Raw genomic sequence first — 26260 nt, 5'->3', positions numbered from 1 at the left:
TTGCTTCAATATGTGTTGGGGTTTGTCTGCCCCACTGAGTGATACCTATGTACTACTGTATCTAGCATTTCCGTTCAATCATGTCCATGACCCCTTACATCTGGCCTTGTACCCCGATGTAGTAATCCATAGTTGTATTCGTTTGTCCTACATTTGTCCGGAAGGCGGTGACACAATTAAGGAACCACATCAATTGGTGCAGCATGATTGGCTGAGTCCCCCGCTTATCGGCTCACCGCCCTTGATAGTGTTTGTGGTTCCCCGATCAATTATTTTCGTTTTCCGTCGGTGACTCCTCCCCAGCGCCTTCTGCTCAACATCTGCTCTGCTTCATTCTTTTTCTCTTTTTTAGTCTGTCGTTCTTAGTATTGACTGTCTTTCTTTGATTTGCAGCCATGTCCGCGTCGCTTCCCGGCAACCGGGACCCTCCCGCGTCGCAGTATGATCTGAACACTTACTGGGGTCGTGTGCGCCATGCGGCAGATATCTCCGATCCAAGGTGCGCATTCCAACAGCCTGTCTCAACTTGCTGTATTCCAACTGACATATACCGTAGAATGTTGTTCGTATCCTCCTCGGGACTAGAACAAGCGAAGCGCCTTATCTCGTCTTATAAGCAGAATCATGTCCCTGTTATGACTCCCGAGTTATGGCGGGCGAAGAAGGTGGTGGACTCTACATTGCATCCAGGTGTGTTTGCAGTATTTGGTCGCTTAATATAAGTTTGGGGTTGTCTAACTTTGGCTTGTCAAGACACTGGCGAACCGGTTTTCCTTCCCTTCCGCATGTCGGCTTACGTTCTTTCCAACCTGGTGGTGACGGCGGGCATGCTTACGCCAGGACTGCAGGTATGAACCATGGGTCTTTTGAATGTTGGAGAGGCATCACACTGACTGTATAGACTACCGGAACGCTTCTGTGGCAGATCGCCAACCAATCGCTCAATGTCGCCATTAACAATGCGAATGCGAATAAGTCGACTCCCCTGTCGGTATCTCAGATGGCCAAGTCATACTTAATGGCGGTATCGGCGTCATGTTCGGTGGCTCTGGGTCTCAATGCCCTGGTCCCTCGGCTGAAGAACATTTCTCCCAACACAAAACTCATTCTCGGCCGTCTGGTGCCCTTTGCTGCGGTTTCCAGCGCCAGTGCGCTCAATGTGTTCCTCATGCGTGGCGAGGAGATTCGCCAGGGCATTGACGTCTACCCTGTCCTTTCTGAAGAGGAGAAGAAGAAGCGCGAGGAGACCGGTGAGCCGATCCAGAGTCTGGGCAAGAGCAAGAAGGCCGCCACCATTGCGGTCGGGGAGACGGCCATCAGTCGGGTACTGAACGCGACGCCTATCATGGTGGTACCACCTCTGATTCTTGTGAGGCTGGAGAAGACGGCCTGGCTTAAGGCTCGTCCGCGCATGGTTACGCCGATCAATCTGGGTTTGATCCTGGCCACATCGCTGTTTGCTCTTCCGCTGGCCCTGGGAGCGTTCCCTCAGCGGCAGGCAATTAGCGCCCAGTCTCTGGAAGAGGAGTTCTGGGGCCGAGGAGGCAAGGACGGGCAGGTTGAATTCAACCGGGGTATGTAGATTTTGTGGGTATGGGACTCATCGAGCATTGCGTTGGTTCTTCGTTTCCTTTTGGCAGGGGCGGGAATCTGAATATAGAAGCCCTCATCCAGTGGCATGCACATGGATTGTTGATATCATATTGTTTAGCGTATAGACCATCTACATATATACACATATATACCACTGCTCTCGATGACTCCGTGGTCTTTGCACTCTGTAGAATATTCGACCCCATCCGTCTACTGTCTCACCTAGCACGCTGACCACGAATTAACTAACCGATGACTCACTGCACCAACCCACAACAATATATATATATAATACATCCCCTAACTCACACTATCCAAACCACTACCTCAAAAAAAAATATACCTCAATCCAACTCACAAAAAATGAAAAGCTCATTCCCCCCACCCTTCCGCACCGCCCGCCTCCAATTCGACCCGATGGTCGACGCCGACGCGGCAGGCATCCACGCCATCCGCGGGTTGGAAGAGGTCATGATATGGAGGTATTTATATCCTATCAATCACCCCGTCTATCAGATTTGAGAATGGAGAGGATGGTTACTGAAACAAGACAGTCACAAAAAGGTCCCTGATGCGGATCTCGCGACGACGGAAAAATGGGTGGAGGAGTATCTGCGGCCGGAGCAGCGGGTGCCTGAGAATGTGGGGTATGTGATTCGGGAGATTGGGTCTGGGTCTGGGTCTTCTGCGTCTTCTGGGCCGGTTGGAGGGGGAGATGGAGATGGGAAAGGTGAGTTCGAGTTCGAGTTCGAGTTCGAGTTCCAGTTACTCGTCTTGTTTGCGGGTGTATGTGTATATCTATGTGTGCGCGGAGGCTAAGACAGGCAAGCAACAGGCCGGATCATCGGTTCTATTGGCTTGCGCTATGGGCTTGTTGAGGAAATGGGCGGAAAGCGCTGGGAGCTGGGGTATATCTTCCACCCGGACTTTTGGGGGAAGGGGTATGCGACTGAGGCTGTGAGGGGGTTGATGGGTGCGTGGCCGGGGATCTATCAGGGGATTACTTGGGGGGATGTGCAGCAGGAGAGGAGCAGGGAGGTGGTTGCTATCACGGACAAGGGGAATGAGGCGAGTATGCGTGTTTTGAGCAAGTGTGGATTTGAGGCTGTGGAGGAGTTTCTGGATGAGGCTGGGATGCCGTGTGTGGCTTTTGTTTATAGGTGTTAGTCTTATGGTTGGCTTTATGTTGATACCATGTTGTTTGTGTATATACATTGGGTTGAATGGCTAAATGGGAAGATCTGGCGGCCGTCTGCCCTGGATACCTCTCTCCAACTGCTCTGCAAGGTCTAGCAGGTCATCATCTTGCCATGGTTTGCCCATTAGCTCCAAACCGATTGGCACACCGAGAGTAGCGGACTCGGCATGAGGACTGAAACCAGCTGGACATGGTTAGCGGGTTCCTCCACAGCACATATTGTCATATAATTCACATACCAGGTAGACATATCGCTGGCCTTCCTGTCAACGCTGCTAGAATACCATTCCTCTGTGGCTGGACCATTGAACCGATTGAAGCGACCAGCTGTCTTTGGTGCGGGTAGACGAGGGCGTCCAGTTGATGTTCCTCGAAACACTTCTCTACAGACTTCTTCAATGCTGCAATTGTCGCAAGGCGAGACTCATACTCTGGACTTTGCATTGAATATGGCCCGTCCTTCTGCAATGTGCGGTAGAGGGCCGGTGTCACGGCTTCCTGGAGGTACTCGCCGCTGGCGACGATGGAGTCCAGTGATTCATGGGGCGTGGACGCGATCAATGGCGATCGTAGGAAGGTGTCGAAGACACTACGGAACTCGTATGCTTGCATGTCCGCTGAGGAAATGAGCGCGGGAACGTCCCAGTGAGCACTCTCACGACAGAGCGTGACGAGCTCAACTTGCAAGTTGGCTCTAGCTTTATCCAGCGCGTTCAGCACTCTCTGGTTGACAATTGAGCCTTCAGTGTCATTGTCATCCGCGAAGAACGATCTCAAAACGCCAATTCGTCTGCGGCTACCACCTGTCCCAGAGTCACGCTCTGTTGCGTCACGTCGACAATCGATAGTAGCCTCGTCGCCCTCGTCTTCGCCCTTCATCACATCGAACAATACCCGGACATCTTGCACCGTCCGTGCCATCGGCCCAGCCACATCCTGCGTCTCAGTGACAGGGATGATGCCTCTCCGCGAAATCTGTCCCCTCGTCGGTCTAAATCCGACGATCGAGCACGCCGACGCAGGCGAGCGTAGCGAATTCATCGTGTCCCCGCCGCAGCCTACGAGAGCCAGATTCGCTGCTAGAGCAGCAGCCGTCCCACCTGACGATCCGCCGGGTGTCCGACTGAGGTCGTACGGGTTCCGCGTCTGACCTCCCAGCGAAGAAACAGTGACGCCCTCCAGCGAAAGTTCGTGAAGATTGGCCTTGCCGAGGATAATAGCGCCTGCACGACGTAGCTTCGTAATGACGAAGGCATCGGCTTTGGTTTGTAGGGAGTGGAGGGCTTTTACTCCGGATGTTGTGGGCATGTCGATGGTGCTGTAAGTGTCTTTCAGGATGACGGGGACCCCGTGAAGGGGCGGAAAGGCGTGGTCTTTCCCATGTCGCTGTAGGAGTGCCTCTGTTTCCTGGTCCTTTTGTCGGGCGACGTCCAGTGCATCCTTGCTGACAGTTATTAGAGCTTTGAGCAGGCTATTATACCGTGATATTCGATCGAGGTATGCTGTCAAGACCTCGGCGCAGGTCGTCCTCCTCTCGCGTAGAGCATCATGGTACTCTGATATCGTAAGTTCTTGGACGTCAATGGAGCCTATGCTGCCCATGTCTCCCTTTTCCTTTGAACAGGGCGAAATCAGTCCATTTGAATCCTAAGTGCACGCGAGGATATATCAATTCGCCCATGAATGAGGGGTAGTGTATATCTGAGGACCAGGACTAGTGATCAGTGAGTTGGGGTCAGCGATTTGCAGGCGTCTATCGGATTACGGTGGACTGAGTTCAACTAGATAGCGTCATGCTACCTCTCTATTAGTCCGTCGTTGTGCTTCACATCGATGTCTTCCATGACCCGGTATCGCCATCCTTCCTAATGGCATTGTCTTCGGCCGAAGACGAACCGCAGCATCCTATCATTTGAGACCAGGTATACTCGCTCAAATTGAAACTGATAGTTCTGTATTCAGTTGCGTTAACCCCACTTACTCCAATTCCTTTGGAGGCTTGGAGCATGGATCAACTAGTGCGACTGTTGATTGCTAGTTGCGGAGACGGACCCTCGGAATGGTGTGGCGTCCCCGGGTTGATAACAATGGCTGATTGAGAGAGGGGCAACGTGCTATCCTGGAAAAAGGCTGCGCATGCCGTCTTGTAACCAAGACGAAGATAAGCTGTGGTTGATGGTGTTGGCTATGTTGACAGCTGCATCAAACGAGAAGGTAGATTTTATCCATTCGTTTTATCAGTGCAGCTGCGCCAATATCGCTGCACCATAGAACGGTAAGTACTAGATGTATGGAAACCGATATACACGAAAATGAAATATCCATGGCAGATCCATGTAGACGACTACTGTATCATGTCGCCTATAAATGACTCGATCCCAAATAATGCTCTGTTTGCCAAGTCTCATCTGTGCCAAACACCCGCTCCCATTGAAAGCTTGCCAATATAGAGTTGAATACGCCGCTTAAATAGAACACCGGGTCAAATAAAAATGAGTGGTAAATCAAGTCGAAGAAGAGAGACTGAGGCATAGCCCCCATGCGAATGTAAAGTAAGCCTGTATCATATCACCGGCGCCCAGAAGTAATGAATAATAGTAGACAAAATGCGCGTAGGGTGATGGATAAACCATCCCGCTGCTCAAGAAGGGACAGATTGAATGGATGATTGAAGAAGGGCGAAAAAAATAAGATGAAATAAAAAGCCGTCCACGCAAGCCCATAAATCCAGGATATAACCCTTAAAAATGAAATAAGATAGAAAAAAACATATATGTCCTCCGTGATCGCTGACTCCAGGGTATGCTCTGGAGTTCGAGTACCCTTGCTCTTTCTTTTCTGCTGATTTCTTCAAGTTCGAAACAATCATGAATCACAGATGGGCCCTTGTCCACGTAACTGAAGCCCGCCAAATTGCATCCCATAGTCCTCGTGTTAAGCACCAAACTCCGTAGTCACATAAGATATTGTGCGTAGAATATGCCCCGTGGGCCAAGGTAACGTAGCCGTCGTTGACTTCGCAACATCTGCTCAAGCTCGGTCACGTCAATCAACACTATCCAAGAAAAGCAAGAGTCCTTCAACGTCGCGTATCCTTAGACAACGATCATGGCTGCAACTATTAAAACCCGGACGTGCCCGAGATGAGAGTACCAGCGATGTTGCCACTCTTCGAGGTTAAGTATCGAGACGGCTAGCTGCGTTGACCGCCGTTGCGTTGCAACTGTTGACCGATGCGAAGAGCCTCGGTGCCATCATCAATCAAAGACTCCTTGAACCACGGGTGCTTCAGAGCCTCTTTGGCAGTGATACGGTTCTTGGGGTCATAGACAAATATCCGCTGAAGAAGGTCAAGGAACAAGCGATGGAATGTTGTGCTGGTGGGGATGAAGTCCTGTGCGGCTCGTTAACGGCTGCTGCGTAAAAAAGAATGCTCGCAAATAGACCTACAGTAAGCTGCTTCATAGCCCTCACATACTTGCGCGAGGCTCGTGTCGTTTCCTCATTAGGATAATCCAGCTTGTTTCGGTTGAAGTATCTGGGCTGAAGTCAGCATCAATGTCCTCACAGAAGCGTAATGGTTCGGAACGTACTTGGCCGCCTGGTTCTGACTTCCGTTTCGACCTCCCTGGGTTGTTTGCTTGACCAGCTTCGTATCGATCTTAGAGCCAATAACCGCCTCCATCATGGCAAGGTGTTCTAGGTTGTCGTGCGTCTGGAAAAGGGCATCCCCGGTGAAGAACTCCACCAGAATGCAGCCGATACTCCAGATATCACACGGAAAACTCCAGCCTAGATTCAAGATAATTTCGGGAGCACGGTAATGTCTCGTGGATACCACCGACGAGTGATACTCATCATCAAAAGTGGCAGACCCGAAATCGATGAGACGGATTTCACTGTCCAGCAACACACGTCGCTGACGGGCATTCCGTGAAACTGCGTGTGAAGAGGATGGAATCGTTCGGTTGTAGGTGAATGTCTGGTATGCGTTGCTAACGAGGAGGATGTTCTCGGGTTTCAGATCGGTATGGATGAGGTTAAGGTCATGAAGGACTGGAATTGTCAGTATGAAACTAGCCAGAGACGAGTACAAACCGCAGGGTGACTCACAGGCTACGCTCGTGAATAGCTGCCGAGCGAAGTTCTGAATCTGGCTACTGGGAAAGGGCACAAAACCGTTGCCTTTGAGAAAATCAAAGACGCTCTGGCCCAAAAGATCTGTGACAATGCAGATATGATTTCGGAAATCGAAGCAATCACGTAGGTGAATGCACTTGTTTCGGTTCGATTTATCATTCGAGGCCAACGTCGACAGAACCCGAAGCTCAATTCTGGACGCGTCACGGTATTTCTGTATCGATCGAATGATCTTGACTGCGCAGCGAGTCTTGCGCTGCTTGTCATATGCTTCAACCACTTTACCGAATGTACCTTGTCCTAGAAGCTTGATGATTGAGTCTGAAAAAATTAGCATCTGTTGCCATGCGAAGCAAATCAACTGGTACGAAAACTCACATCGATCTGTCAATGGCGTATCTGGCGTCACAATGTAGTGACCGTCATCATCGTCATACTTCTCATGGCGATTTCCATACTGCAGAGAGTATTAGAGAGTGCATCCAGATACAGAACCGTTAATACTCACATCTCGAACAACAGGCACTGGGACTTCCTTCGCCTTGATCGGTGGTTTGGGAGGGGGGATGTAGCTGAGGAATGCATCACCAGCAGTTTCCAATTCCCGCCGTTTCTGCTCATCGCGGGCTGACTTGCGTGTTGTCACACGTTTCCGCTTCTGGCCAACATTGGCGTCTTCATAATATACACCGTTGGTAGCACCCGCACTGCCCTGCGAACCCAGGGATGTGGGAGCGGTTGTATGTAGGGAAGTCGTGCGGTCTGTAGAAATGGAGGCTGCGGAGGACTCTTCACCATATTGCTGAGGAATGGTGGAAAATGATGGACGGTCGTAGTATCCCAGGTCATAGGCTGATTCAATTCCAGTGCGCCTTTTCTTGCCGGCAGGTTGGGCCATGCCGCCGTTCGAGGCTGCTGCCGCAGTGGTACGGGACTTGCCCTTGGCCTGTTCTGGAGGAGGCGTATCATCGATCACAATGACCTCTTTGGGAATGCCATTTTTATAAAACTCGCCCCAGTCAGGCTTCTTCTTCCTTCTGCTTTGTTCTGACCCGGCTGTGCCCGTGCTGACTTCGCTCTGAGCCGATGGCATGGCTGCTGGGGTGGACGTAGGCTGTACCATTTTCGAAGATTGGTTATAAGGAAGGGGTGCGGTCGAAGGAGGGGCGGCGTACGGGTAGGGTGCGGTGGCTAGGTGAGTAGTCCCTGTAGCGGTTGTGACGGGAAAGGAGGCGTTTGGCTGGTAGGCGTGGTGATGAGGAAATGCGTAGTGTTGCTGGTGGTGCGTGAGATGCGTTGCAGTGGCCGTTGAGGGTGTAGACATGATGATCTGAGGCACTCCTGCTGGTTGTAGGAGTGTCGGATGGTGTAGGAAAGCAAAAGGATTGAGAAAGGAGAGTCAACGTATCCGATCGGTTGATCGTGAGCCCGTTCGATCAACTCGATGGACTAGGCCGGAGACCCAGCGTATATTTTGAAATTGAATCCCTCAAAAGAAATACAAACCCCAGATTATTTGACCGACAGCAAGGCAGGCAGTTTCGCGAGGAAGAATATGTGGAAAGCGAACAAAAGGAGGACGGGCTTCTCAACGAGCAGAGAAGTGTCGATGCGTGGAGATGACGACTGGACGAGGCGGTCGGTCGGGGGAAATGTTCGGTGGTATTCAGAACGTCTTAGTTGCTTTTCAGCAGTGAGAAACAGAAAATTAAAACACCATTGGTTTGAGGCGGAGAACATCTATCCAGGAATAAAGACAAGACGGCGATGATGATGATGTTGAAACGTGTGTTTGAGGCGAGAAATTGGGAGGGGATGGAAGGGTAGACTTCTCTACTGGCGGACAGAGCGAGCGCGCGGCCGGAATGGAGATACTGTCGAGATTGGTTTTAGTCCTATTCCTCCTAACTACGGCTCCAGAGGACTATTCCGGACTGCTAACAGCAAAATCTACAGTAGAGTAACGAACTGAGGAATGGCAATGGCGCCTCGCCGCTCATGCGTTATTGTAAAGGCGAGGGCTTGCTCGTCTATGGCCTACACACAGGCAGCGCTGGGAGATTTTGCGCAAGAATTTTATCTAATGACTCTTTTCCTTAAAGGTAATGAGGAATTCGAAAAATCCATCTATCCTTGCTTCGCTGATTGTGCCTTTTTAGACCGTCTACAAAGTCCTGTCGCATCCTTCGCGTAAGCAAATGGCGCAGATCGCAAGGCTCATCTAATTCAGCCATCTAAATCCGCCGGGGGCAACACCGGCGGAGCCCATAGCGTCAGATGAATAATGTGAATGCGATGCTGATTGACCGCCTAGGACCAGAATGGCTGCGTTATGTCTGATTTCGAGCCACCCAGAGCGGGGTTTTCTGATAAACGATGTCCAAGAATCTGTCACAGTCGACCCAGGCTCATTTTCTTTCTGTTACTCCGCATTCACTACCACCCTGGAACATTCTCATTGTGAGGGTCATTGGAATAGCTGTGGCGATGGCATAGCAACTGCACCAATGGTTGATGCTGCCCGCCGTAGGGGCTGATCAACCTATGTCATGCGTTTCTTTCATACACTAACTAGTTTGGATATGGTGCCGTCCCTCCAGTGTGAACCCTCTTGGCCCCTCCACTTTCGGCCAACCCCTATGGTTACTACACTGACATCATATAATTCATCAGAGTGGCTCCTGAATGCACTCCATGACAAGCTAAGGATATATACAAAATATGTCAGGCACCGTGATCTCATGCTTTTGTGGTTTATACTGCTTGTATGTCCCCTTTGACCATCTCTTGTGTTTTCAGGAAGTGCAGAGTGAAGGTTGCAAATTGGGGTTTCGAATTTCTTACTCCGAGGTCTGAGAGATCCACATATCGACTATGGATCTAGTGAAGTGCTAGTACATATTTACCATCCACTTTGTCTGGGTCGATCTTGCAATATGCACTGATTCAAACAGGAAGAGACTCAAGATCTCGAGAATGATCATAGTGTTTACTTTTCATGATGATTGTATCCTTCCAGATATTGATTAGCCTCGTCAAGGCGCTAGATAAGGCGACGAGTTATCGTTGTTTAGGCTTCATGCTGGCGATGGAAGTCAAGCGCGGAGGACACAGGATCAATTGAGATTCGTAAGCCGTTGCGGAAATTTCGTAACAATTTGCTTTATTCTACATGAGAGGGTATAAGCCAGGTAGTTCGATAATAACGATTCTGCATTCCAAGGTGATCGAATCATTTTATGTGATCTGAATAACAACAGAGTAGAATGCAGTGCCCCTGTATCGCCTCATGAAAATGCATACATAAAGACACAAAACCTATGCCTCGAAGAGCAGGAGAACATGCCATTTGAATGGAAGGTGAACCGCAACGCCAAGAACGACGAACCTGCGTAGTAACTGCGCGGAGCTCGAAACATAGATTAATAACAACCTCTGCCACTTATCTCGGTGACAGACAACTGGATATGAGAGGAGCTAAACGAACTAGTCCGCCCGGTCTTCTTTGATATCCTTGGAATACGCTTTCTGCACATGCCGGGAGCCTCTTCCATCCATTTCGAGCATGAACAAGATATCGCGGACTTGAATTCCAGCACCCTTCGCTTTGTCTTCCCGCCAGGTCCCAAAGTGTTTAGTAGGGACAGGAGCTGGCTCTCCAGTGCGGCCAGTCTTCTCCGCGCCAGTGGTGAGAGGTGCGGTATTGACTCGTGACGGAGTGGCGAAGCCACTGGGAGTAGCCGAGCCTCGATTCAGCCATGAGTATGATTTTTTGGCTCCGAACATACGGCCAGACAGCATGCTATTCGTGGCTAATCGGGCAGTCTCCACAGATTGCTGATGTTGCTGAGCCTCGCTGGCCTTTGCATCCATCAGTTTCCTTGCTTCCTTCTTCGACAGACCTTTCTTGTCGATGCTCGGGCTTTTTCTGCGATTGGAGTCGATGCACCGGAACCTGGCACGTCGACAGAGTCCGCTCCGGGCAAGACACCTTCCCCGAGGATAGCGTTTGCACTGCGCTTCGCGCGTTTGGCGGCACGAGCCTCTTCACTGGACACGTCCTTCTCCATGAGTAAACGATATTTCTCTGTTAAGGTCGCCGCTGGGTCAGTCGCCGAATGAGGCCCTTCGTGCTTGTTAGCATCCGAAAAATCACCTGATCTGAATTTGATGCTTACGTTTGAGTGGTGTCTGAGGGTTGTCCACACCACCGTTCACTGAGCCAGATGATTCTGCCAGGTCCTTCCATTCGATAGGAATCTTTCCATGAGAATGGGCTCGCCTGCTTCTCGCGAGTGTCGAGGAATAGTCGACCACTGTGCGCAACCGTTCCTCGCAAGCAATCGACATTAAATTCAATATATCGACCAAAGGGGCCCCCTCTTGGTTTAGGATAGTCTTCCCCGTACGCACGATAGACGAGCCATCCGGTCCAGTAACCTCAATAGGCTGAGGACGACCTGGCACGGGGTGAAATAAGCCCTCCGCCGGTATGCGAACACCAAGTTCAAAGCCGCGTCTCTGTAGCCTTTGCTCCAGTACCTTTGTCAGTAAGAAAGGCTCTTGTAGATGGTATTGTGCGCGTCTGGCTGCTTCGGTGTCTTCCCGTGTCGGCTCATTGGGGTCTTTGAACGGCGCAGGTGGTTGCGACGCCGGTTCGGTGTAGAAAGAGTCTTGTGTGGTTTGCGGCTTGAACTGGGACGGTTCGCTGAAACTGGGGGTGGTGGAAATTGTCCCGGTAGTAGAGGCTTGGGAGGCGAATGAGGTATTGAGGGCTAGTTGAGGTTGCTGTTGCGGTGGCGGTGGTAGTTGTACTCTTAAGGGCTGTTGCGCTTGAACACCTGGAGCCGAGTAACTACTCGTGAGAAAGGCCTCTTCTTCTCTGACATCAATTCCGGACGACGCCAGAACATCTGTTAACTCAGCAGCATCTGTCGCCTTTTCCACCGGCCGAGATGGTGGTCCCATTGTGCCCGGAGGTGGTGGCGGGGCGGGTGTTTGAGGCATCCCACTCATGTTGATTCCATTCATGGGAGTTGGAGTTGGTTGATTTGACGGTAGCTGCAAAGTCCCAAAGCTGGGAGATGCGTAGGGGGATTGGGATTGCGGAAGAGGAGAAAGGCGCTGTCGCTTAGACGGTGGAGGGATCCCGCCTCCATTGACCGGGGACGGTGCGCTAGGTGAAGGTGAGGATACAGGAGGAGACATTGACTGAGCAAACTGCTGAGGCTGCGTTTGCGCCATGATGGGCCAAATGCTTGGGCTTCAAGCCAGCAGATAGAAATGCGGTAGGTATCGAGAATGTGTCGCGACTATGAAGACGTCCGCGCGTGAGTTGAAAACGTGAGCGGACTGCTCGAACCGCCGCCGCCGCCAGCCGTAACCATCTCAGGACGCTTAGGTCGACATAAAATCGCGGGAAGCCGCCGCCGGGAGAGCCGAAACAGGTTATCGATCGAGGTTGTGGTGGTTGACTGACTTGAATGTGTTGCTTGCGGATGGGAAGGGAGCTTTTACTCGACGAGGTTTGCTTGCTCAGGATCCCGCACAGGGAGCTCGAGGTCACGTGCATGCTATGTCAGCAGAATCTCCGGGGAACAAGAGAACCTGCGGCTTCACTCTTTCAAAGCAGTTGTGAGCGAAAAGACCATCTGGGTGAAGGATGGTTCAGCTGTGTGTGACAGAAGTTGAGATTATCGATTGAATCATCTTTGCTGCATTGGTTCATGATTACTTTATCTTCTTTGCAATTCTGAAAGTCTTGTCATTATACGGTACTTGATGGCCGGTTTATTTCGCGCTGTTTGAGATACAAAACAGAGCAGTTTTCGAGATTGAAGATCCACAGTGCTTGACTCACGACTCTACACAACCTCTCACTCTACGATCTCATCTCTCAATGCTGTGAAATTGAGCCCTCATCTCATACTCTAGGCCTCACTTCATGGCGACCAAACGCAAGGCGTCGGCGTTGAACGCCGCCGTCGACGACGAACCCGTTGACCCATCTGATGAACTTGCTTTCTACTGCTTAGGCGGAGGTAATGAAGTCGGCCGGTCATGCCATATCATTCAGTACAAAGGGAAAACAGTGATGGTGTGTAGTGCAATCTCCCTCCTTGTTTGGCGACGATTAACTGATCGCCAATATAGCTCGATGCGGGCATGCATCCTGCGAAAGAAGGTTTTTCGGCTCTCCCATTCTTTGACGAGTTCGACCTGAGTACGGTTGATATTCTTCTCATAAGCCAGTACGTGGATTGTTCCTTCCCATCTGATACTTTACTTTTCCGACGGCGACCTTCGATGTTACATCGCACTCCAGCGGGGCCGCGTGGGCGTCGACATTTCAAGGCCCTTGCTGCAGTCTGTGGAGAACACTTCTGCTTCAGTGATACCGGTTCTAGATCCATGTACATGAACCATACAATACAATACATATCTGCTGTTAATTTTCCTGTTCTTGTTTGTATCTCGATTCTGGTGCTCGCACGGTGGAGGCCTCGGACACCATGGCATCCTAGCTTTTACTGGCTCTTCTAGACTATCATAGAAAGTTGGCTGATAAGTTTACTCTCGGATCTTAGCTTTCACGTCGATCACTCTTCCGCCCTTCCCTACGTCCTCAGCAAGACGAATTTCAAAGGCCGAGTGTTCATGACACATGCGACCAAGGCCATCTATAAATGGCTCATCCAGGACAATGTGCGAGTCAGCAATACGGCCTCATCGTCTGATCAACGCACAACGTTGTATACTGAACATGATCACTTGTCTACCTTGCCTTTGATTGAGACAATCGATTTCAACACGACCCACACGATAAATAGCATCCGCATTACGCCTTTTCCGGCCGGTCATGTGCTCGGGCTGCTATGTTTTTGGTCTCGATAGCTGGCTTGAATATCCTTTTCACCGGTGATTACTCTCGGGAAGAAGACAGGCATCTGATCCCGGCAGAGGTACCCAAGGGTATCAAAATCGATGTCCTAATTACCGAGTCCACATTCGGTATATCGACTAATCCTCCACGGCTGGAGAGGGAAGCGGCTCTCATGAAGTCAATAACGGGAATTCTGAACCGCGGGGTAGGGTCCTGATGCCTGTTTTCGCTCTTGGGCGGGCTCAAGAGTTGCTCCTGATTCTCGACGAATATTGGGAAACGCATCCCGAGTTGCAAAAAATACCTATCTACTACATTGGAAATACTGCTAGACGATGCATGGTTGTGTACCAGACCTACATAGGCGCCATGAACGACAATATCAAACGGCTGTTTCGTCAGCGCATGGCGGAGGCGGAAGCCAGTGGTGACAAGAGTGCCAGTGCAGGGCCTTGGGACTTCAAGTTCGTCAGGAGTCTCCGGAGTCTGGAACGATTTGACGATTTAGGCGGATGCGTCATGCTAGCTTCACCCGGTATGCTCCAAACAGGAACAAGTAGGGAATTGTTAGAGAGATGGGCTCCAAACGAACGTAACGGCGTTGTTATGACTGGATACAGCGTGGAGGGAACAATGGCCAAGCAGCTGCTTAACGAGCCTGAACAGATACCTGCCGTGATGTCACGATCGGCGGGCGGAGTCTCGCGACGAGGGCTCGCTGGCACCGACGAGGAACAGAAGATCATGATACCCCGAAGATGTACGGTGGATGAAATCAGCTTTGCGGCCCATGTAGACGGTGTCGAGAACCGTAACTTTATCGAGGAGGTGGCCGCGCCTGTTGTGGTGAGTAACTCTTAAATCCTTAACCAATGAGTCAGTGGTCTCATATCTCCCAGATTCTTGTTCACGGCGAGAAGCATCAAATGATGCGACTCAAGTCAAAATTACTTAGTCTCAATGCCGATAAAACCGTCAAAGTCAAAGTCTATACTCCAGCGAATTGCGATGAAGTTCGCATCCCATTCAGAAAAGACAAGGTCGCCAAAGTTGTCGGTAAATTAGCCCAAGTCGCTCCTCCTTCGGACCAGGACGATGGCCGTTTAATGTCCGGTGTCCTGGTTCAGAATGGGTTTGACCTGTCGTTGATTGCGCCTGATGACCTTCGCGAGTATGCCGGTTTAACAACAACGACCATAACATGCAAGCAGCATATCACACTTAGCTCTGCAAGTATGGATCTTATCCGATGGGCACTTGAGGGTACCTTTGGCGCTATCGAAGAACTCAGTAGCAGCGAGCAGGGTAAGGTCAAAGAAGAATCCACAAACGCTGTCAACGGAGAGCACGACATGAAAGAGGAGCCTGCGGATGAGGAGATCCCGACGGGGGAGACGCAGACATATCTCGTTATGGGCTGCGTTCTCATTCGCTATCACCCTCGGACTCGTGAGGTAGAACTAGAATGGGAGGGAAACATGATGAATGACGGTGTTGCCGACGCAGTTATGGCGGTGCTGCTCACTGTTGAGAGCAGCCCTGCATCGGTGAAGCGTATGCTGATCCCTTTCTCATTCACGGATATTCTCATGCTGACCAATGACTGCAGAATCCGCAAAGCTCAAACATCATCATCACCATCATAGCGACCTGGAACTACCTAATCCCCATGCCCATCAAGGACCTGAAGAGAGATTTGAGAATCTGCTCATGGTGCTAGAGGCGCAATTTGGATCGGATATTGCACCCATTGAACGACCGCGCATTCCTTCTGGTATTCGTGCGAACGGCACGACCAAGGGCGATCCGTCGGTATCGGCCGCCGTCAAGACCGAATCAGACGCCGCAGGTGAGACTCCTGCCGAGTCTCAAGAGGACGTCGAGGAGGATGAAGAGGATGAGAGCACGGAAGAAATTGAAGCAGCAGAACTTGCTCGACTTCAAGCACTTGGGATCCCTTATCCTGGAATTGAGATCAAGGTTGATAAACACGTCGCGCGGGTCTGGCTCGAAAATCTCGAGGTCGAGTGTGCAAATGCCGTGCTCAGAGATAGAGTCCGTGTGGTCATTGAACGGGCTGTGGAGACTGTTGCGAGCATGTGGGGAGAAGGACCTCCGTCAGCCCCCGTCGCAAATGGGACGCAAGGCACTAAGGAGGTGGCTCTCTCAAAGAGCACTGAAGTTGAGGCAAAGGCTTAAATGTCTTTTCATCCTAATGTAACAATACTTCATACTTCGGACAGTGAAGGATCCATGGCCAAAGACAAGGATGTGTTTTCGGCGAAGGTTTATTTATTGTTTTGAGAACTCTGAATGAACATATAGATTCTGCAATACGAAAGCAATCTGATCTCAATGCGTTCATAAATGGATGCCATCCGCGCACTTGAGTAGTCATCAAAGGCACAATTAACTGCTGTAGAGTATTAATGTCTTCTAGAGACGGCTGATGTTCGCGAAAACCTCTTCAATCACCTTACCCGCCGTCTCAACGATGATATCAATTTCCTCCTTGCTCACATTGTAAGGAGGAGCAAGGAGGACATGGTCACCGCGTATGCCATCAACGCATCCGCTCGCTGCATACAAGGAGATCCCATGGACTGGCTTCAGGCCAGTTTCTTGGACGTGGAAGGCGACGGCAGTCTCTGGAGCAAAAGGCTCCTTTGTGGTCTTGTCCTTGACGAACTCCATCTATAATAGCGGCAGTCAGCATTTTCCTTCCACACGCGTACCTAGATGGCGACGTACTCCCCAGAACAATCCCTTTCCTCTTATATCTCCCACATTCGGATGAGCTTCCAATCGCGCTCTGAGTTGTTTTTCCAGATAAGTACCCATAGCACGCACATTCTCAAGCAGGTTTTCTTCCTTGATGGTTTTCTGAACCGCCAACGCAGCCGCACAAGCAACGGGGTGGCCTTGGTACGTCTGTCCGTGTCGAAAAACACCAGTACCCTTGTCCATCGCCTGCACGATTTTCTCGCCGATCAAGACACCAGAAACGGGGCGTATCCTCCTCCGAGACCTTTTCCGATAGTCTGGAGGTCAGGAACAACGCCCTCGTCTTCCCATGCGTGCAAGGTGCCGCACCGACCCATGCCGCTCATCACTTCGTCGAGGATGAAAAGTGCGCCGTACTTCTCACAGATGGCTTTCATGGCCGGGAAGTACCCTGGGACGGCAGGGACGGCGCCGAGGGCCTAGATACCCAGAATGTCGAGGTTAGGATTAGCGTGTGAGACAAAAGCAAAAGGTGACGACTGATGGATTGGGCGAAAAATACTCACCGCACCGACTACCGGCTCAGCGATAAACGCGCACACAGTCTCTGGTTCCACTCGCAGGAATTCCGCATCAAGCTCTGCAGCTAGTCGCGCGACGTAATCTGCGTCCGATTCGTGCTCTTTCTTTCCGCGATAAGCGTAGCATGGCGAGACGTGAGAGGTGTTTTGCGCGAGAAGAGGCTCGAAGGGTTGGCGACGCAGGACGTGGCCTCCTGTTGCTAGGGCGCCGAGTGTGATTCCATGGTAGGACGGCAGGCGCGCGATAAACCGGGTTCGTTGCGGTTGGGCCGGGGATACTTCGAGGAAGTACTGGCGCGCGAGTTTAAGTGCTGCTTCAACCGCCTCGGAGCCTATGTGTGATTGACTGCATTAGCAAGTTGGTGTATCTCTTGTCTCAAGCTTAAGTACGGTCGCGTACCAGAGCTGACGACGTAAAGCTTGGAAAGCTTGCCGCCCGTCGAATCACAAAGGAATCGAGCAAGTTCTTCCGATACTTCGGTACCGAAGAAAGCAGTGTGGCAGTAGGCAAGCTGGTTGAGCTGGTCAGCAACAGCCTGAGTTACCTTCACGTGGCCGTGGCCGAGACAAGAAACGGCAGCACCGCCTGTGGAATCGAGGAATTTCGTTCCGTCCTCCAGGAAGATATAGCTGCCTTTACCGCCGACGGCTTTCTTGGGAATAAAGCGCGTGTCTCTATGCAGAACAGCACTGCGAGTATTGGATGCTTGCGATGTTAGGCGGAGGAACATAGCTATAGCTTTAGGTAATACACACCCACTTGAGTCATACTGAAAGAACTTTGGTACTTATTCCAGAAGATGTAGAACGAAAGTAAGGTCAATTCAATAATGAGTGGGATGGCTTAAGTAGCACAACGCATTACAGATGATAAGAAGGATAGCCTATTTATACGCGGCCAGCTCACTGTACCTGGGGTAGTGCTGTTATCACCAACGTCTCCATCATGCCCCATATTCGTTTCTCCAAATGCGGGGGCCTCTCGGCTTGCCGATGTGTACTCCGTAAACCCGAGACTACGATTGGCTTTGACCGCCGACAAGTCATCACACTATTCTCCGGCATTTCTCGGTTAAGTCTGGTCCAATCAGCGTTGCCATCCAGATATCAACTACTACAAAGTACAAACTATCACTCATTGATTAGCTGAATGAATTCCAATTGAGGGGATGCACGGACTGTATACGTCGTAAGAGGATGGATATTTCGTAACACTACTTTACGCCAGAGTGACGGAATGGATATCCATAAGTTGTCTTCTCATCCGCTACAAATTATGGTTATAACGTTGACAAAGTCTTAATTGGATGTCATGGGATCTCATCACGAAGTTTGACGTGAACTTCAAAGCATTGTCATTGGCGGTAATGACTCAACGTTCATCATGCAGATCATCCATGATCGCGCTGAATGCCCTGCATGATCGCTTGCAATAGACCTGTATACCCTACGCCGCTTGTCTATGAAATCAAGTACCACAATCACCGACTACAGCTGTGTATCACATCTAGCGAAGAACTCCCAGCTTGTTCACATGGGGTAACCCGATCCAGAATGGTTGCGCATTCTTCTGTCATGAGATTCATGACTTGATCCTGTCAATGAGAGAGCTGTCCTGATTGACCTTGGCCGCCGAGAGAATCGGTGCCGGAGCCCAATCGCAAGGAATGACACCTGGTCGAGACGGATATGGCCATATGTTGAATGGTTCAATGTCCCGACTTGCATGATGCAACAGGGTTCTCGCCATGTTTTGCTTGATGTTTGAATTGTTCGACGGTGAAGAGGATGTTCCCGAGAAGAGTAGCAATTGGGTATCGCTGAATGAACAGTCGAAGACCGATGCCAAATGCCATAACATGCGACCTAGCTGCATTACTGGCGTGACCATTACACTCAGCTTCTTGTTAAAACCGTATAGAAAAGTAGTTTGACTGAGTCTCCGAAGCCGACTGTGTTCTCTTTAGGCAACCACACAGAGCTGCCAGAGAGACGTCTTAAAAGGAAGAGACGACGAGTTGGGAGTGGCACATAGCATCTAGCCACTTCGAGCTTTCTGGTCTGCTTGTTTCAATTAATTCTTTCTCGTTTAGCAGTGTCTTGTAGGTTGCGCAGGGGCAGCGTGGGTTGAACATTATATATTTTCGTTTCGCAACAAAAGTCTCGTCGGTTGTAAGGATGCAAGCAGGCCATAGAATCAGGCCCTCACATCTCACCAGCGATAATGCATGCTTGAAAAGACCACTACTTATTTGGCAAATTTATGCTCCATCTGAAGCGGGATTCAGACGACATGTTGTGGTCCACCTGCAAGGCGGAAACTGTTGACAAGAACCATGAGCTCTCCGCTCCGCACTAAAACCCCGTTCCGCACAGAAAGGTTCAAAGGACAGACTTCAAGATCCCAGCAACGACCATTACTTTATAACGCCTCCCTGACAGCCCCTGCGCTTCAATTTTCTTGCGCCTGTCTTTACAACGATAGCGCACGGCAAAAATGTCACGACACGCACAAGTCGAAGAGGTCTACGACTCAGATCCAGAGGAGATCGCTCCCTCCGACCCCTCAGACTCCATCATTTCCCCTGCTGCAATGCCTCCTCCCGGCGCTTCGAACATCCCAATAAGACCAGCACCTGAGCCTCGCCGAGAGATTCCAAAGCACTTTCAATGTTTATACCCAGTTTACTTCGACAAGACTAGATCCCGCGCCGAAGGCCGCAAGGTTGGAACGGAGCTTGCCATTGAGAATCCGTTGGCTCGGGACATTGTCGATGCTGTACAGATGCTGGGCCTTAATGTTGGCTTTGAGCCGGAAAAGTTGCACCCGAAGGACTGGGCAAATCCGGGACGAGTACGGGTTATGTTGAAGGACGAGGATGGCAACCTCGTCAATCCTAAGATCAAGAACAGTACGTGGACTGCCCCTGGCTGCTTTCGATTCCTTTCTCCCCACTCTCGCAGATCGCGAATTAAGACTAACTGGCTGTAGAGCATCATCTCTATATCCTCGTTGCGCAGTATCTCAAAGCTCACCCCACGAACGAAGAATCACCCTACCGTCTGAGGATCAAAGGCCTCCCGATGCCTGAGAAGCTTCCTGGTGCTCCTCCAGCTCCTCGAGGCTGGAAGATTGGAAAGATTCTCCCGATTCATTCCCCCGCTTACAGTGGCGGAGGTGTTAGCGACAACCCTCTCAAAGATGCCATGGCTGAGATGCAGAGCATGGGAGGAATGCCTGGAATGCCTCAGATCCCCGGTATGCCCAATCTTGCTGGCTTGATGGGTGAACCGTCCGCGAGTGGCAGCGAAAAGAAGAAGAAGGATAAGAAGAAGGGCAAGGCCTGATGTCGAGAGCTTTATATAACACCGTCACCTATCTGATTCTTGTATCTATTACTCTTCTGGGTGCATTGCATGGGCGAAAGGCGTTGTGCGGTGGGTGACTAGACGGCATTTTCCATTTATGCTGTTCTCTGATACAAACTCATGAATTCATGACAGCTTAATTCTCTCCAGTGAAGGTTACAATAAAATTCCCCTGCCAGATTGGCATTCAATTCTACCCTGTAAACTATCTTTTTGTCACAGTAATTGAAAACGATCTAGAATGGTTAAAGTCAGCAACTTCATACACCGCAATCGTTATTGGCTGGTGGCCTCCGATAACCAACATTTACCCCGGAGGCGTCATCTCCCCAGATCCGTAGTTCGTACTAATTTCCAACAAACCATCCGATCCGTGATTCAGAAGCCTTATGTACATTAACGAACATTTGCACCGCAGATGCCGAGTCGCGTGCAGCATTCCGATGCCCTCACGCGTTGATGGATTGAAGTGACGACCCCGCCATTCCCCCGACCGAGGGATCATGAACACAGACCCCACGAGAAACCTGCCCAGCTACGGGTCCCCAAATTCGGGGCCCAAGCCTCAGCTTCGATCAGACTACGACTCTCCTCGACCATTGTTTTGTTCTCCTGCGCCAAGCAGAACTGCGACAGGAAAAGTTCGTCGTGCGGCGGGCCGCCAGATTACTCGGAATCGCGCGAGCTACAGTTGTCATACTTGTCGGAGGCGGAAGGTGAAATGCGACAAGGTACGCGCCTCGGTTGTCGTCGCTTACATTGTCGTCTTTCAGAGACCATGCTAAAAGTGAAAAAGGTCCATCCAGTCTGCGGAAACTGCACGAAGAACGGAACCGAGTGCGTTTACGATGCGACGCTACAGAAAGGCGCTGCCTTGCGCAGCGGTCAAGACAAGAATGCTCATGGCGTGAAGCGGCGAAGAGAGACTTCTCGACCGCTGGAGCAGGACGCCGATGATATACAGTTGGTCCAGGGCCAGCTGAGGCCGGCGGAACACTCTGACGGGAAGAAGTTCGGGTCACAGGCGATCGAGGCTCGGCTAGACAAGTTGGCTTCGATGATAGAGCGATTGAGCAAGACGGATCAGCCGCGGGAGCAGATGGAGCGGCAGCTGCTGGAACAACAGGCGAACATGGAGGCCATGAGTGCTGAAATTAGACAAGCAAACGGTGCACAACCGAGGTCCTCTGCCAATTCGCGGCCGGACAGTCCTCGTCGCGGCGTCGACTCAAGTGGAGACGAATTCCCTATACCTGCTGGTCATGCTACTGACCTAGTCGACCCGGTCGGGAGCTTGAATCTAGGCCATCTAAGTTTGGAGGACGGCGGGAGGTCGAGGTAAGTTATACGCGGCCGCCGTGGGCAGCTGGACGCTCGGCTAAACAAACACTAGATATGTTGGGACGACTTATTGGGCTTATATCTCCCAAGAGGTATGTTTTGATTCTTTAAGTAATCTAGCCTTAGGCCCGCAAGCTGAAAAAAACTAGATCAATGAACTCAATCAACTGCTCAGAGACCAGAATCGCTCACACGAGTCCGCACGCAACGAAAACTATAGTGATGAGCTGGCCAGGACGCCCGACCGTCAGTGGAAGAGCTCGATATCAGAGGAAAGCCCCGATGCGATAATTGGAGACAGGTTCTCCCGTGGAGAGACCTTTCAGAAGTCCATCTTGTTCCCCTCGAGCGAGTCGCCGTCCGTCAAAGACAAGGTTGTCCAGCCCGATATGCTCGACCACATTCCTACTAAACGACAAAGCCATATACTCTACAAAGGCTTCATGTCTGGGATTCATGCTATAAGTCCAGTCATTCACCCACCTACTATCCTGAAATTGTATAATGCTTTCTGGGATTGGTATGATTATAGCAGCTACTCCGGGGAGCCTTGTCCAGATCCGTCTTTCATCCCGCTACTCTACGCTATCTGGTATGGCGGCTCAGTCACGATCTCAATACGGACGATAAAGGCCGAGTTTAATGTCTCGTCACGATCCGCGCTTTCCAAGACCTACAACGACGAGGTCACACGATGGTTGACCGAGATATCATTTCCCCGAAGCCCTTCATTACAGGGGCTCGCTGCCTATCTTCTAGTACAGACGATTCTCTCGAGAGAGGAAGAACCTCTGACGAGCAGTTTATTCATTAGTCTTTCTATGCGTGTTGCACAAACGATGGGCCTGCATCGAGATCCTGCTAATTTCGGCATTGAACCCTGCGAAGCAGAGTATCGTCGCCGCATATGGTGGCATATTGTGCATATGGATGGCGTCGTCGCCATGTCCAGTGGACTTCCACCTCTCGTCAGCGACGAAAAGTACTGGGATGTCCAGGAGACCAGTGAAGTCAAAGACACCCTCCTGGGCACCGCCGAAGCCGAGCAATATGAGAGATTGGTCGCTGCTGGTCTGCGGCCACGAGATAACCCAGATGATCCGACGATCTGCGGCGGACCATCAATGGTAAACGTGTACTATCTGTCAGCACGGGGAAAATATGTCATGGCTCGTAAGTGACTTCCAACGACTTGCTCACTGGCCAGATGGCTGACTTAACATTTCAAGGTGCTGTCCGTCGTATAATGAAGATCCAATTAGGCACTGAGCCTGTCACACGAAGAGATATGGAGGAACTTCGTTCCATATTGGTCGATCTCCAACTCAAACTTAATTCGATCATCAACAGAATTCCTGAACCGAAGAACCAGGAGATTTTCTCGCTTAACTCGGACAGATCACGATCCTTGGCATCCCGCTCCCCTGTTGAGGCTCGATCCGGTGAAACTGAACTACCTGGTGACGGCCCAAATGGGTGTTCGGAACAATATCATTCTCATGTTCTCGTAGCCTTTCACAAGTGGGCGAGAATACTTCTCTCGCTTTTCATCGATAAGGTAAGAGAGAAGGCCGACATCATTGGAAGTAATGTTAACCAAGTCTCTGAACAGGCTTTCTGCGTTGCTTATCAACCATTCCTCAAGAACGCCAAAAGCCGTATTTGGCCGACGGCTAGACACAGGTGAGTCTGATGATGCCTTTGAAGGCTATATTGAAAGATTCTGATGAAGATAGCGCCCTGCGTCACTGTCATGGCTTCATGGAAAAGTTTATATCCCTGGCCACCGATCCAGATTTCCAGCCCTTCCAATGGAGCTGGCCCGGCAATCATCAGCCGATGCACGCAACCATGATCATGTTGATTGATCTCTACGAACGTCCGTATAGCTCCGAGGCTTCCAAGTCACGGGCATTCATCGACAAGATATTCTCACTTTCAGGTCCCGATGGTGGTGTCGTTGGCGGAGAGGACGGCATCACGACCCAGCGACCATTGAAAGATGGAGGCCGCGAAGCATGGGATATGATTCGAAGACTGCGTCAGAAAGCGTGGCAAAAAGCAGGCCTAGATCCCCAGAGATTATGGACTGAACAGGCCCAGATCCGAGCTGGCGTGCCCTCCACACCTCCCGCATACTCCCCGGTTCCCAACTCATATCCAAACCAGACGTCCGGCAACCCGTCCACTCTTACACCGTTGACGTCACGAAAGCAGCTGACGGATTTCTCGAAAATGTTCTACAACATGACACGCTCACATCTAGCCCCACGGCCTAGTCCCCTGCGATATCACCTACCTCCTCCGGTCCCAAGTGCCGTGCCTGTAACTCCCCAGGTGGTTTCTACTCCCCGATTCTCTACGTCCCCTGCAACAACCATCCCTACGGTCGAACCCTCATTCACTGGCTCGGCCATATCTCCTCTGGAAACTATACCACCATTCACCTCGACTACCACGTTCGCTCAACCCGCCTTCACGTCGTCCTCAGCCGCCTTGCCGTATATTGATACGTCCTTGCCTACCTCGCAACCGCGAGCAGCACCTACGCCGCCAAGCATGGTCGATCCGAATCTGAACTTCGACTGGGCCGAGTGGGATGCAGTCTTTGGACAGCATCTTCCTGTTGCAGATGAGTTGATGGAGCTCGATCCAGTCTCCGGATTCGAGTTTGCCGACCTCGCGAATACTAGGGATGTTGGCGGCAATAGGAGTGCTGGGGACACTGATACGGGGATGAGCGATATGCGAGATCCGGAATGGTTTTCATACTGCTGATTATGGTGATAGATCGGCGTCCCTACTACCTTATTCACCGTTACACTGTACATAGGCTCAGAATTTACTGTTGTATATATAGAAATTCATGATAACGATTTGAGGCTAAAGGATAGAGATATAATTCTATTTTCAAGTACCCAATAGGCGGATAGGACATAACAGATATGGGATTCATGAGGCGTAACTATATTGGAAGGATATGGAAGATGCGGTGTAGAGGAGCTATAACAGAAAGATAGCTGGATGCGTGGTATAAACTTCAGAGATCAGGCAAATAGCACTCAATCTCATCAGTATGCTTGAATTAGAAACAACCGCGGACTCCAATTCCCTAATTTTGGATCATGAGATTCTTCATAACTGCAGAACATTTAAACCTTCATCTCCTCGAGACCGTGCTTCCAGAGAGTGGCATAGGGGGTGACACCGTCCTCACGGAAGTCAATCAGGACGTGCCTAGTAATGAGTTAGTAAGGACTGTCTGTTGCATCACAGAGGAGGATATAACATACATAGCATCACCGTCCATGGAGTGGCCCATAAGTACATCGTAGTTGTCATAGTTGGCAAGGATCTTCTTGACGGCGCCGGGGGCACCCTTCTTGAAAGCCTCGATCTCCTCCGCGGGAGCACCCTTCTCCTGAAGCTTGGTAAGAACCTTCTTCATGTAGACTAGAAACCCAGTGTCAGCGAGACTGCTTGAAATGCCAGAAATGGTAGACTCAAGATGAGCGACATACCTTTCAGGTGGCTCTTGAAGGCATCCTTGGAAGGCTTCATGCCCTCCTCGGTCTTCAGCCAAACGAGACGGAACTGATCCTCAATGTCGTGAACCATGACCTCCTCACCCTCACCACCGGCATCGTCATCACCACCCTCAGCGGAGGGGTTGGCACCCTCAAGCTGGACGTCCTCGTTCTTCCGCTTGAGGTACTTGCGGCAGTCGCACTCGTAGAGGACACCGTCGACCTCCTTGATCTTGAAGTTGTCAGAGAGAACCTCGTCTCCAGAGACGATATCCTATACAAGCAAAAGAACGTCCGTCAGCAACTTGCGCCTATATGCATGCCATGTGGACAATCCGACTGCTGCTATTCATGCCACATCCAACATAAATAGTGGGGTAAGGTCCAAAGCAAAGGTACATACCTTGTAAATGATCATTTTGAATTATGTGATGAGAGAAAGGCTTCACAACGAAAGAAGAAAGGATGAAGATAGAGAAGAATGGCACACGGCTGGACAGATCAAGAGAAGGAGAAGGAAGAGAAGAAAACAGTAGCTGGAAAAGAACCCAAAGAGGGGTAAAATAGAAGTTTTTAGTGGCGCCCGTTCCAACTTTTGGTGGGGTTCTTTTTTTTTCACCTACGATTCTCGAGGGCAAAATAGAGCTAAGCCTCTTTGGGACTGGTGGACTTGTCTGGCCCAGCAGTTTGACAGATGGAACACCAAGTAGAATTGCCACGCCAGAACGGTTAGTCCTGAATTTGGGCAAGATCTAGATAGTCTCTGGGATAGAGTCTGTGGCAACCGCTAGATCGGTCCACATCTCAGGCCAGAGTGTAGCACTGTAGAGGGTGGTTTGACTGCCTCAAGGATCAAGACAATTAGGGGCACTTCCTGGCTGAACGGTATGTCATGGTAATTACA

General features: G+C 50.7%; 10 protein-coding genes across 10 annotated transcripts; 5 read left to right on the top strand and 5 right to left on the bottom strand.

The window, feature by feature from the left end:
* Nucleotides 1-302: 302 nt before the first annotated feature.
* On the top strand, nt 303-1759 carry P174DRAFT_503513 (sideroflexin family transporter). Its single transcript, XM_024831167.1, has 4 exons — nt 303-499; nt 557-690; nt 754-848; nt 902-1759. The coding sequence occupies exons 1-4, from the start codon at nt 396-398 to the stop codon at nt 1580-1582; spliced, it is 1014 nt and encodes a 337-aa protein (XP_024682240.1). The 5' UTR covers nt 303-395; the 3' UTR covers nt 1583-1759.
* A 197-nt stretch (nt 1760-1956) lies between these two features.
* P174DRAFT_420235 (GNAT family N-acetyltransferase) lies at nt 1957-2760 on the top strand (the record flags this gene model as incomplete). Its single annotated transcript, XM_024824854.1, has 3 exons — nt 1957-2075; nt 2148-2369; nt 2418-2760. 3 exons carry the CDS (start codon nt 1957-1959, stop codon nt 2758-2760), a joined length of 684 nt encoding a protein of 227 aa, XP_024682239.1.
* Nucleotides 2761-2796: 36 nt separating this feature from the next.
* P174DRAFT_388436 (amidase) lies at nt 2797-4409 on the bottom strand. The gene is made up of 2 exons (XM_024823408.1): nt 3031-4409; nt 2797-2975 (listed from the first exon to the last, which is right to left on the bottom strand). The coding sequence occupies exons 1-2, from the start codon at nt 4391-4393 to the stop codon at nt 2821-2823; spliced, it is 1518 nt and encodes a 505-aa protein (XP_024682238.1). The 5' UTR covers nt 4394-4409; the 3' UTR covers nt 2797-2820.
* A 1575-nt stretch (nt 4410-5984) lies between these two features.
* Nucleotides 5985-8255, bottom strand: P174DRAFT_370958 (putative protein kinase (Lkh1); the record flags this gene model as incomplete). The annotated part of the gene is made up of 6 exons (XM_024822357.1): nt 5985-6185; nt 6242-6329; nt 6385-6847; nt 6905-7252; nt 7310-7388; nt 7440-8255. The coding sequence occupies 6 exons, from the start codon at nt 8253-8255 to the stop codon at nt 5985-5987; spliced, it is 1995 nt and encodes a 664-aa protein (XP_024682237.1).
* Nucleotides 8256-10065: 1810 nt separating this feature from the next.
* On the bottom strand, nt 10066-12414 carry P174DRAFT_440905 (uncharacterized protein). The gene is made up of 2 exons (XM_024827168.1): nt 11088-12414; nt 10066-10859 (listed from the first exon to the last, which is right to left on the bottom strand). The coding sequence occupies exons 1-2, from the start codon at nt 12173-12175 to the stop codon at nt 10418-10420; spliced, it is 1530 nt and encodes a 509-aa protein (XP_024682236.1). The 5' UTR covers nt 12176-12414; the 3' UTR covers nt 10066-10417.
* A 154-nt stretch (nt 12415-12568) lies between these two features.
* Nucleotides 12569-16156, top strand: ysh1 (cleavage polyadenylation factor subunit YSH1). Its single transcript, XM_024827167.1, has 7 exons — nt 12569-13028; nt 13085-13182; nt 13519-13787; nt 13826-13991; nt 14024-14660; nt 14714-15368; nt 15424-16156. Exons 1-7 carry the CDS (start codon nt 12876-12878, stop codon nt 16011-16013), a joined length of 2568 nt encoding a protein of 855 aa, XP_024682235.1. The 5' UTR covers nt 12569-12875; the 3' UTR covers nt 16014-16156.
* P174DRAFT_440903 (aminotransferase, class III) lies at nt 16067-17954 on the bottom strand. Its single transcript, XM_024827166.1, has 6 exons — nt 17876-17954; nt 17520-17825; nt 17105-17451; nt 16814-17017; nt 16566-16784; nt 16067-16508 (listed from the first exon to the last, which is right to left on the bottom strand). Exons 1-6 carry the CDS (start codon nt 17886-17888, stop codon nt 16251-16253), a joined length of 1347 nt encoding a protein of 448 aa, XP_024682234.1. The 5' UTR covers nt 17889-17954; the 3' UTR covers nt 16067-16250.
* Nucleotides 17955-19616: 1662 nt separating this feature from the next.
* On the top strand, nt 19617-20467 carry P174DRAFT_430634 (RNA-binding signal recognition particle subunit SEC65; the record flags this gene model as incomplete). The annotated part of the gene is made up of 2 exons (XM_024825646.1): nt 19617-20031; nt 20112-20467. The coding sequence occupies 2 exons, from the start codon at nt 19617-19619 to the stop codon at nt 20465-20467; spliced, it is 771 nt and encodes a 256-aa protein (XP_024682233.1).
* A 799-nt stretch (nt 20468-21266) lies between these two features.
* On the top strand, nt 21267-24607 carry P174DRAFT_370150 (putative C6 transcription factor; the record flags this gene model as incomplete). Its single annotated transcript, XM_024822317.1, has 6 exons — nt 21267-21826; nt 21882-21921; nt 21979-23002; nt 23059-23387; nt 23442-23512; nt 23566-24607. 6 exons carry the CDS (start codon nt 21267-21269, stop codon nt 24605-24607), a joined length of 3066 nt encoding a protein of 1021 aa, XP_024682232.1.
* Nucleotides 24608-24711: 104 nt separating this feature from the next.
* Nucleotides 24712-26159, bottom strand: P174DRAFT_440899 (translationally-controlled tumor protein). Its single transcript, XM_024827165.1, has 4 exons — nt 25760-26159; nt 25351-25630; nt 25123-25282; nt 24712-25066 (listed from the first exon to the last, which is right to left on the bottom strand). The coding sequence occupies exons 1-4, from the start codon at nt 25772-25774 to the stop codon at nt 24982-24984; spliced, it is 540 nt and encodes a 179-aa protein (XP_024682231.1). The 5' UTR covers nt 25775-26159; the 3' UTR covers nt 24712-24981.
* Nucleotides 26160-26260: the final 101 nt, after the last annotated feature.

The sequence above is a fragment of the Aspergillus novofumigatus genome (genome assembly GCF_002847465.1).
Source record: "Aspergillus novofumigatus IBT 16806 chromosome Unknown P174scaffold_4, whole genome shotgun sequence".
Taxonomy (NCBI): Eukaryota; Fungi; Ascomycota; class Eurotiomycetes; order Eurotiales; family Aspergillaceae; genus Aspergillus; species Aspergillus novofumigatus.
Note: the sequence above shows the minus strand (reverse complement) of the source record. Positions and strands in the feature narration are given on the sequence as shown.

Bases quoted from the DNA above. Each gene is read 5' to 3' on its own strand.
- P174DRAFT_503513 (XM_024831167.1), top strand. From the start codon at position 396: ATGTCCGCGTCGCTTCCCGGCAACCGGGACCCTCCCGCGTCGCAGTAT. The intron at 500-556 runs GTGCGCATTCCA...CATATACCGTAG, and splicing joins GCAGATATCTCCGATCCAAG to AATGTTGTTCGTATCCTCCT. The intron at 691-753 runs GTGTGTTTGCAG...TGGCTTGTCAAG, and splicing joins GGACTCTACATTGCATCCAG to ACACTGGCGAACCGGTTTTC.
- P174DRAFT_388436 (XM_024823408.1), bottom strand. From the start codon at position 4,393: ATGGGCAGCATAGGCTCCATTGACGTCCAAGAACTTACGATATCAGAG. The intron at 2,976-3,030 runs GTATGTGAATTA...AACCATGTCCAG, and splicing joins GCCAGCGATATGTCTACCTG to CTGGTTTCAGTCCTCATGCC.
- P174DRAFT_440905 (XM_024827168.1), bottom strand. From the start codon at position 12,175: ATGGCGCAAACGCAGCCTCAGCAGTTTGCTCAGTCAATGTCTCCTCCT. The intron at 10,860-11,087 runs GTGATTTTTCGG...CTCCAATCGCAG, and splicing joins AAGCATCAAATTCAGATCAG to AAAAAGCCCGAGCATCGACA.
- ysh1 (XM_024827167.1), top strand. From the start codon at position 12,876: ATGGCGACCAAACGCAAGGCGTCGGCGTTGAACGCCGCCGTCGACGAC. The intron at 13,029-13,084 runs GTGTGTAGTGCA...TCGCCAATATAG, and splicing joins ACAAAGGGAAAACAGTGATG to CTCGATGCGGGCATGCATCC. The intron at 14,661-14,713 runs GTGAGTAACTCT...CATATCTCCCAG, and splicing joins AGGTGGCCGCGCCTGTTGTG to ATTCTTGTTCACGGCGAGAA.
- P174DRAFT_440903 (XM_024827166.1), bottom strand. The intron at 17,018-17,104 runs GTGAGTATTTTT...CTGGGTATCTAG, and splicing joins CTGAGCCGGTAGTCGGTGCG to GCCCTCGGCGCCGTCCCTGC. The intron at 16,785-16,813 runs GTGTCTTGATCG...AAAATCGTGCAG, and splicing joins GAGGATACGCCCCGTTTCTG to GCGATGGACAAGGGTACTGG.
- P174DRAFT_440899 (XM_024827165.1), bottom strand. The intron at 25,283-25,350 runs GTATGTCGCTCA...CTGGGTTTCTAG, and splicing joins CTTCAAGAGCCACCTGAAAG to TCTACATGAAGAAGGTTCTT. The intron at 25,067-25,122 runs GTATGTTATATC...ACTCATTACTAG, and splicing joins TCCATGGACGGTGATGCTAT to GCACGTCCTGATTGACTTCC.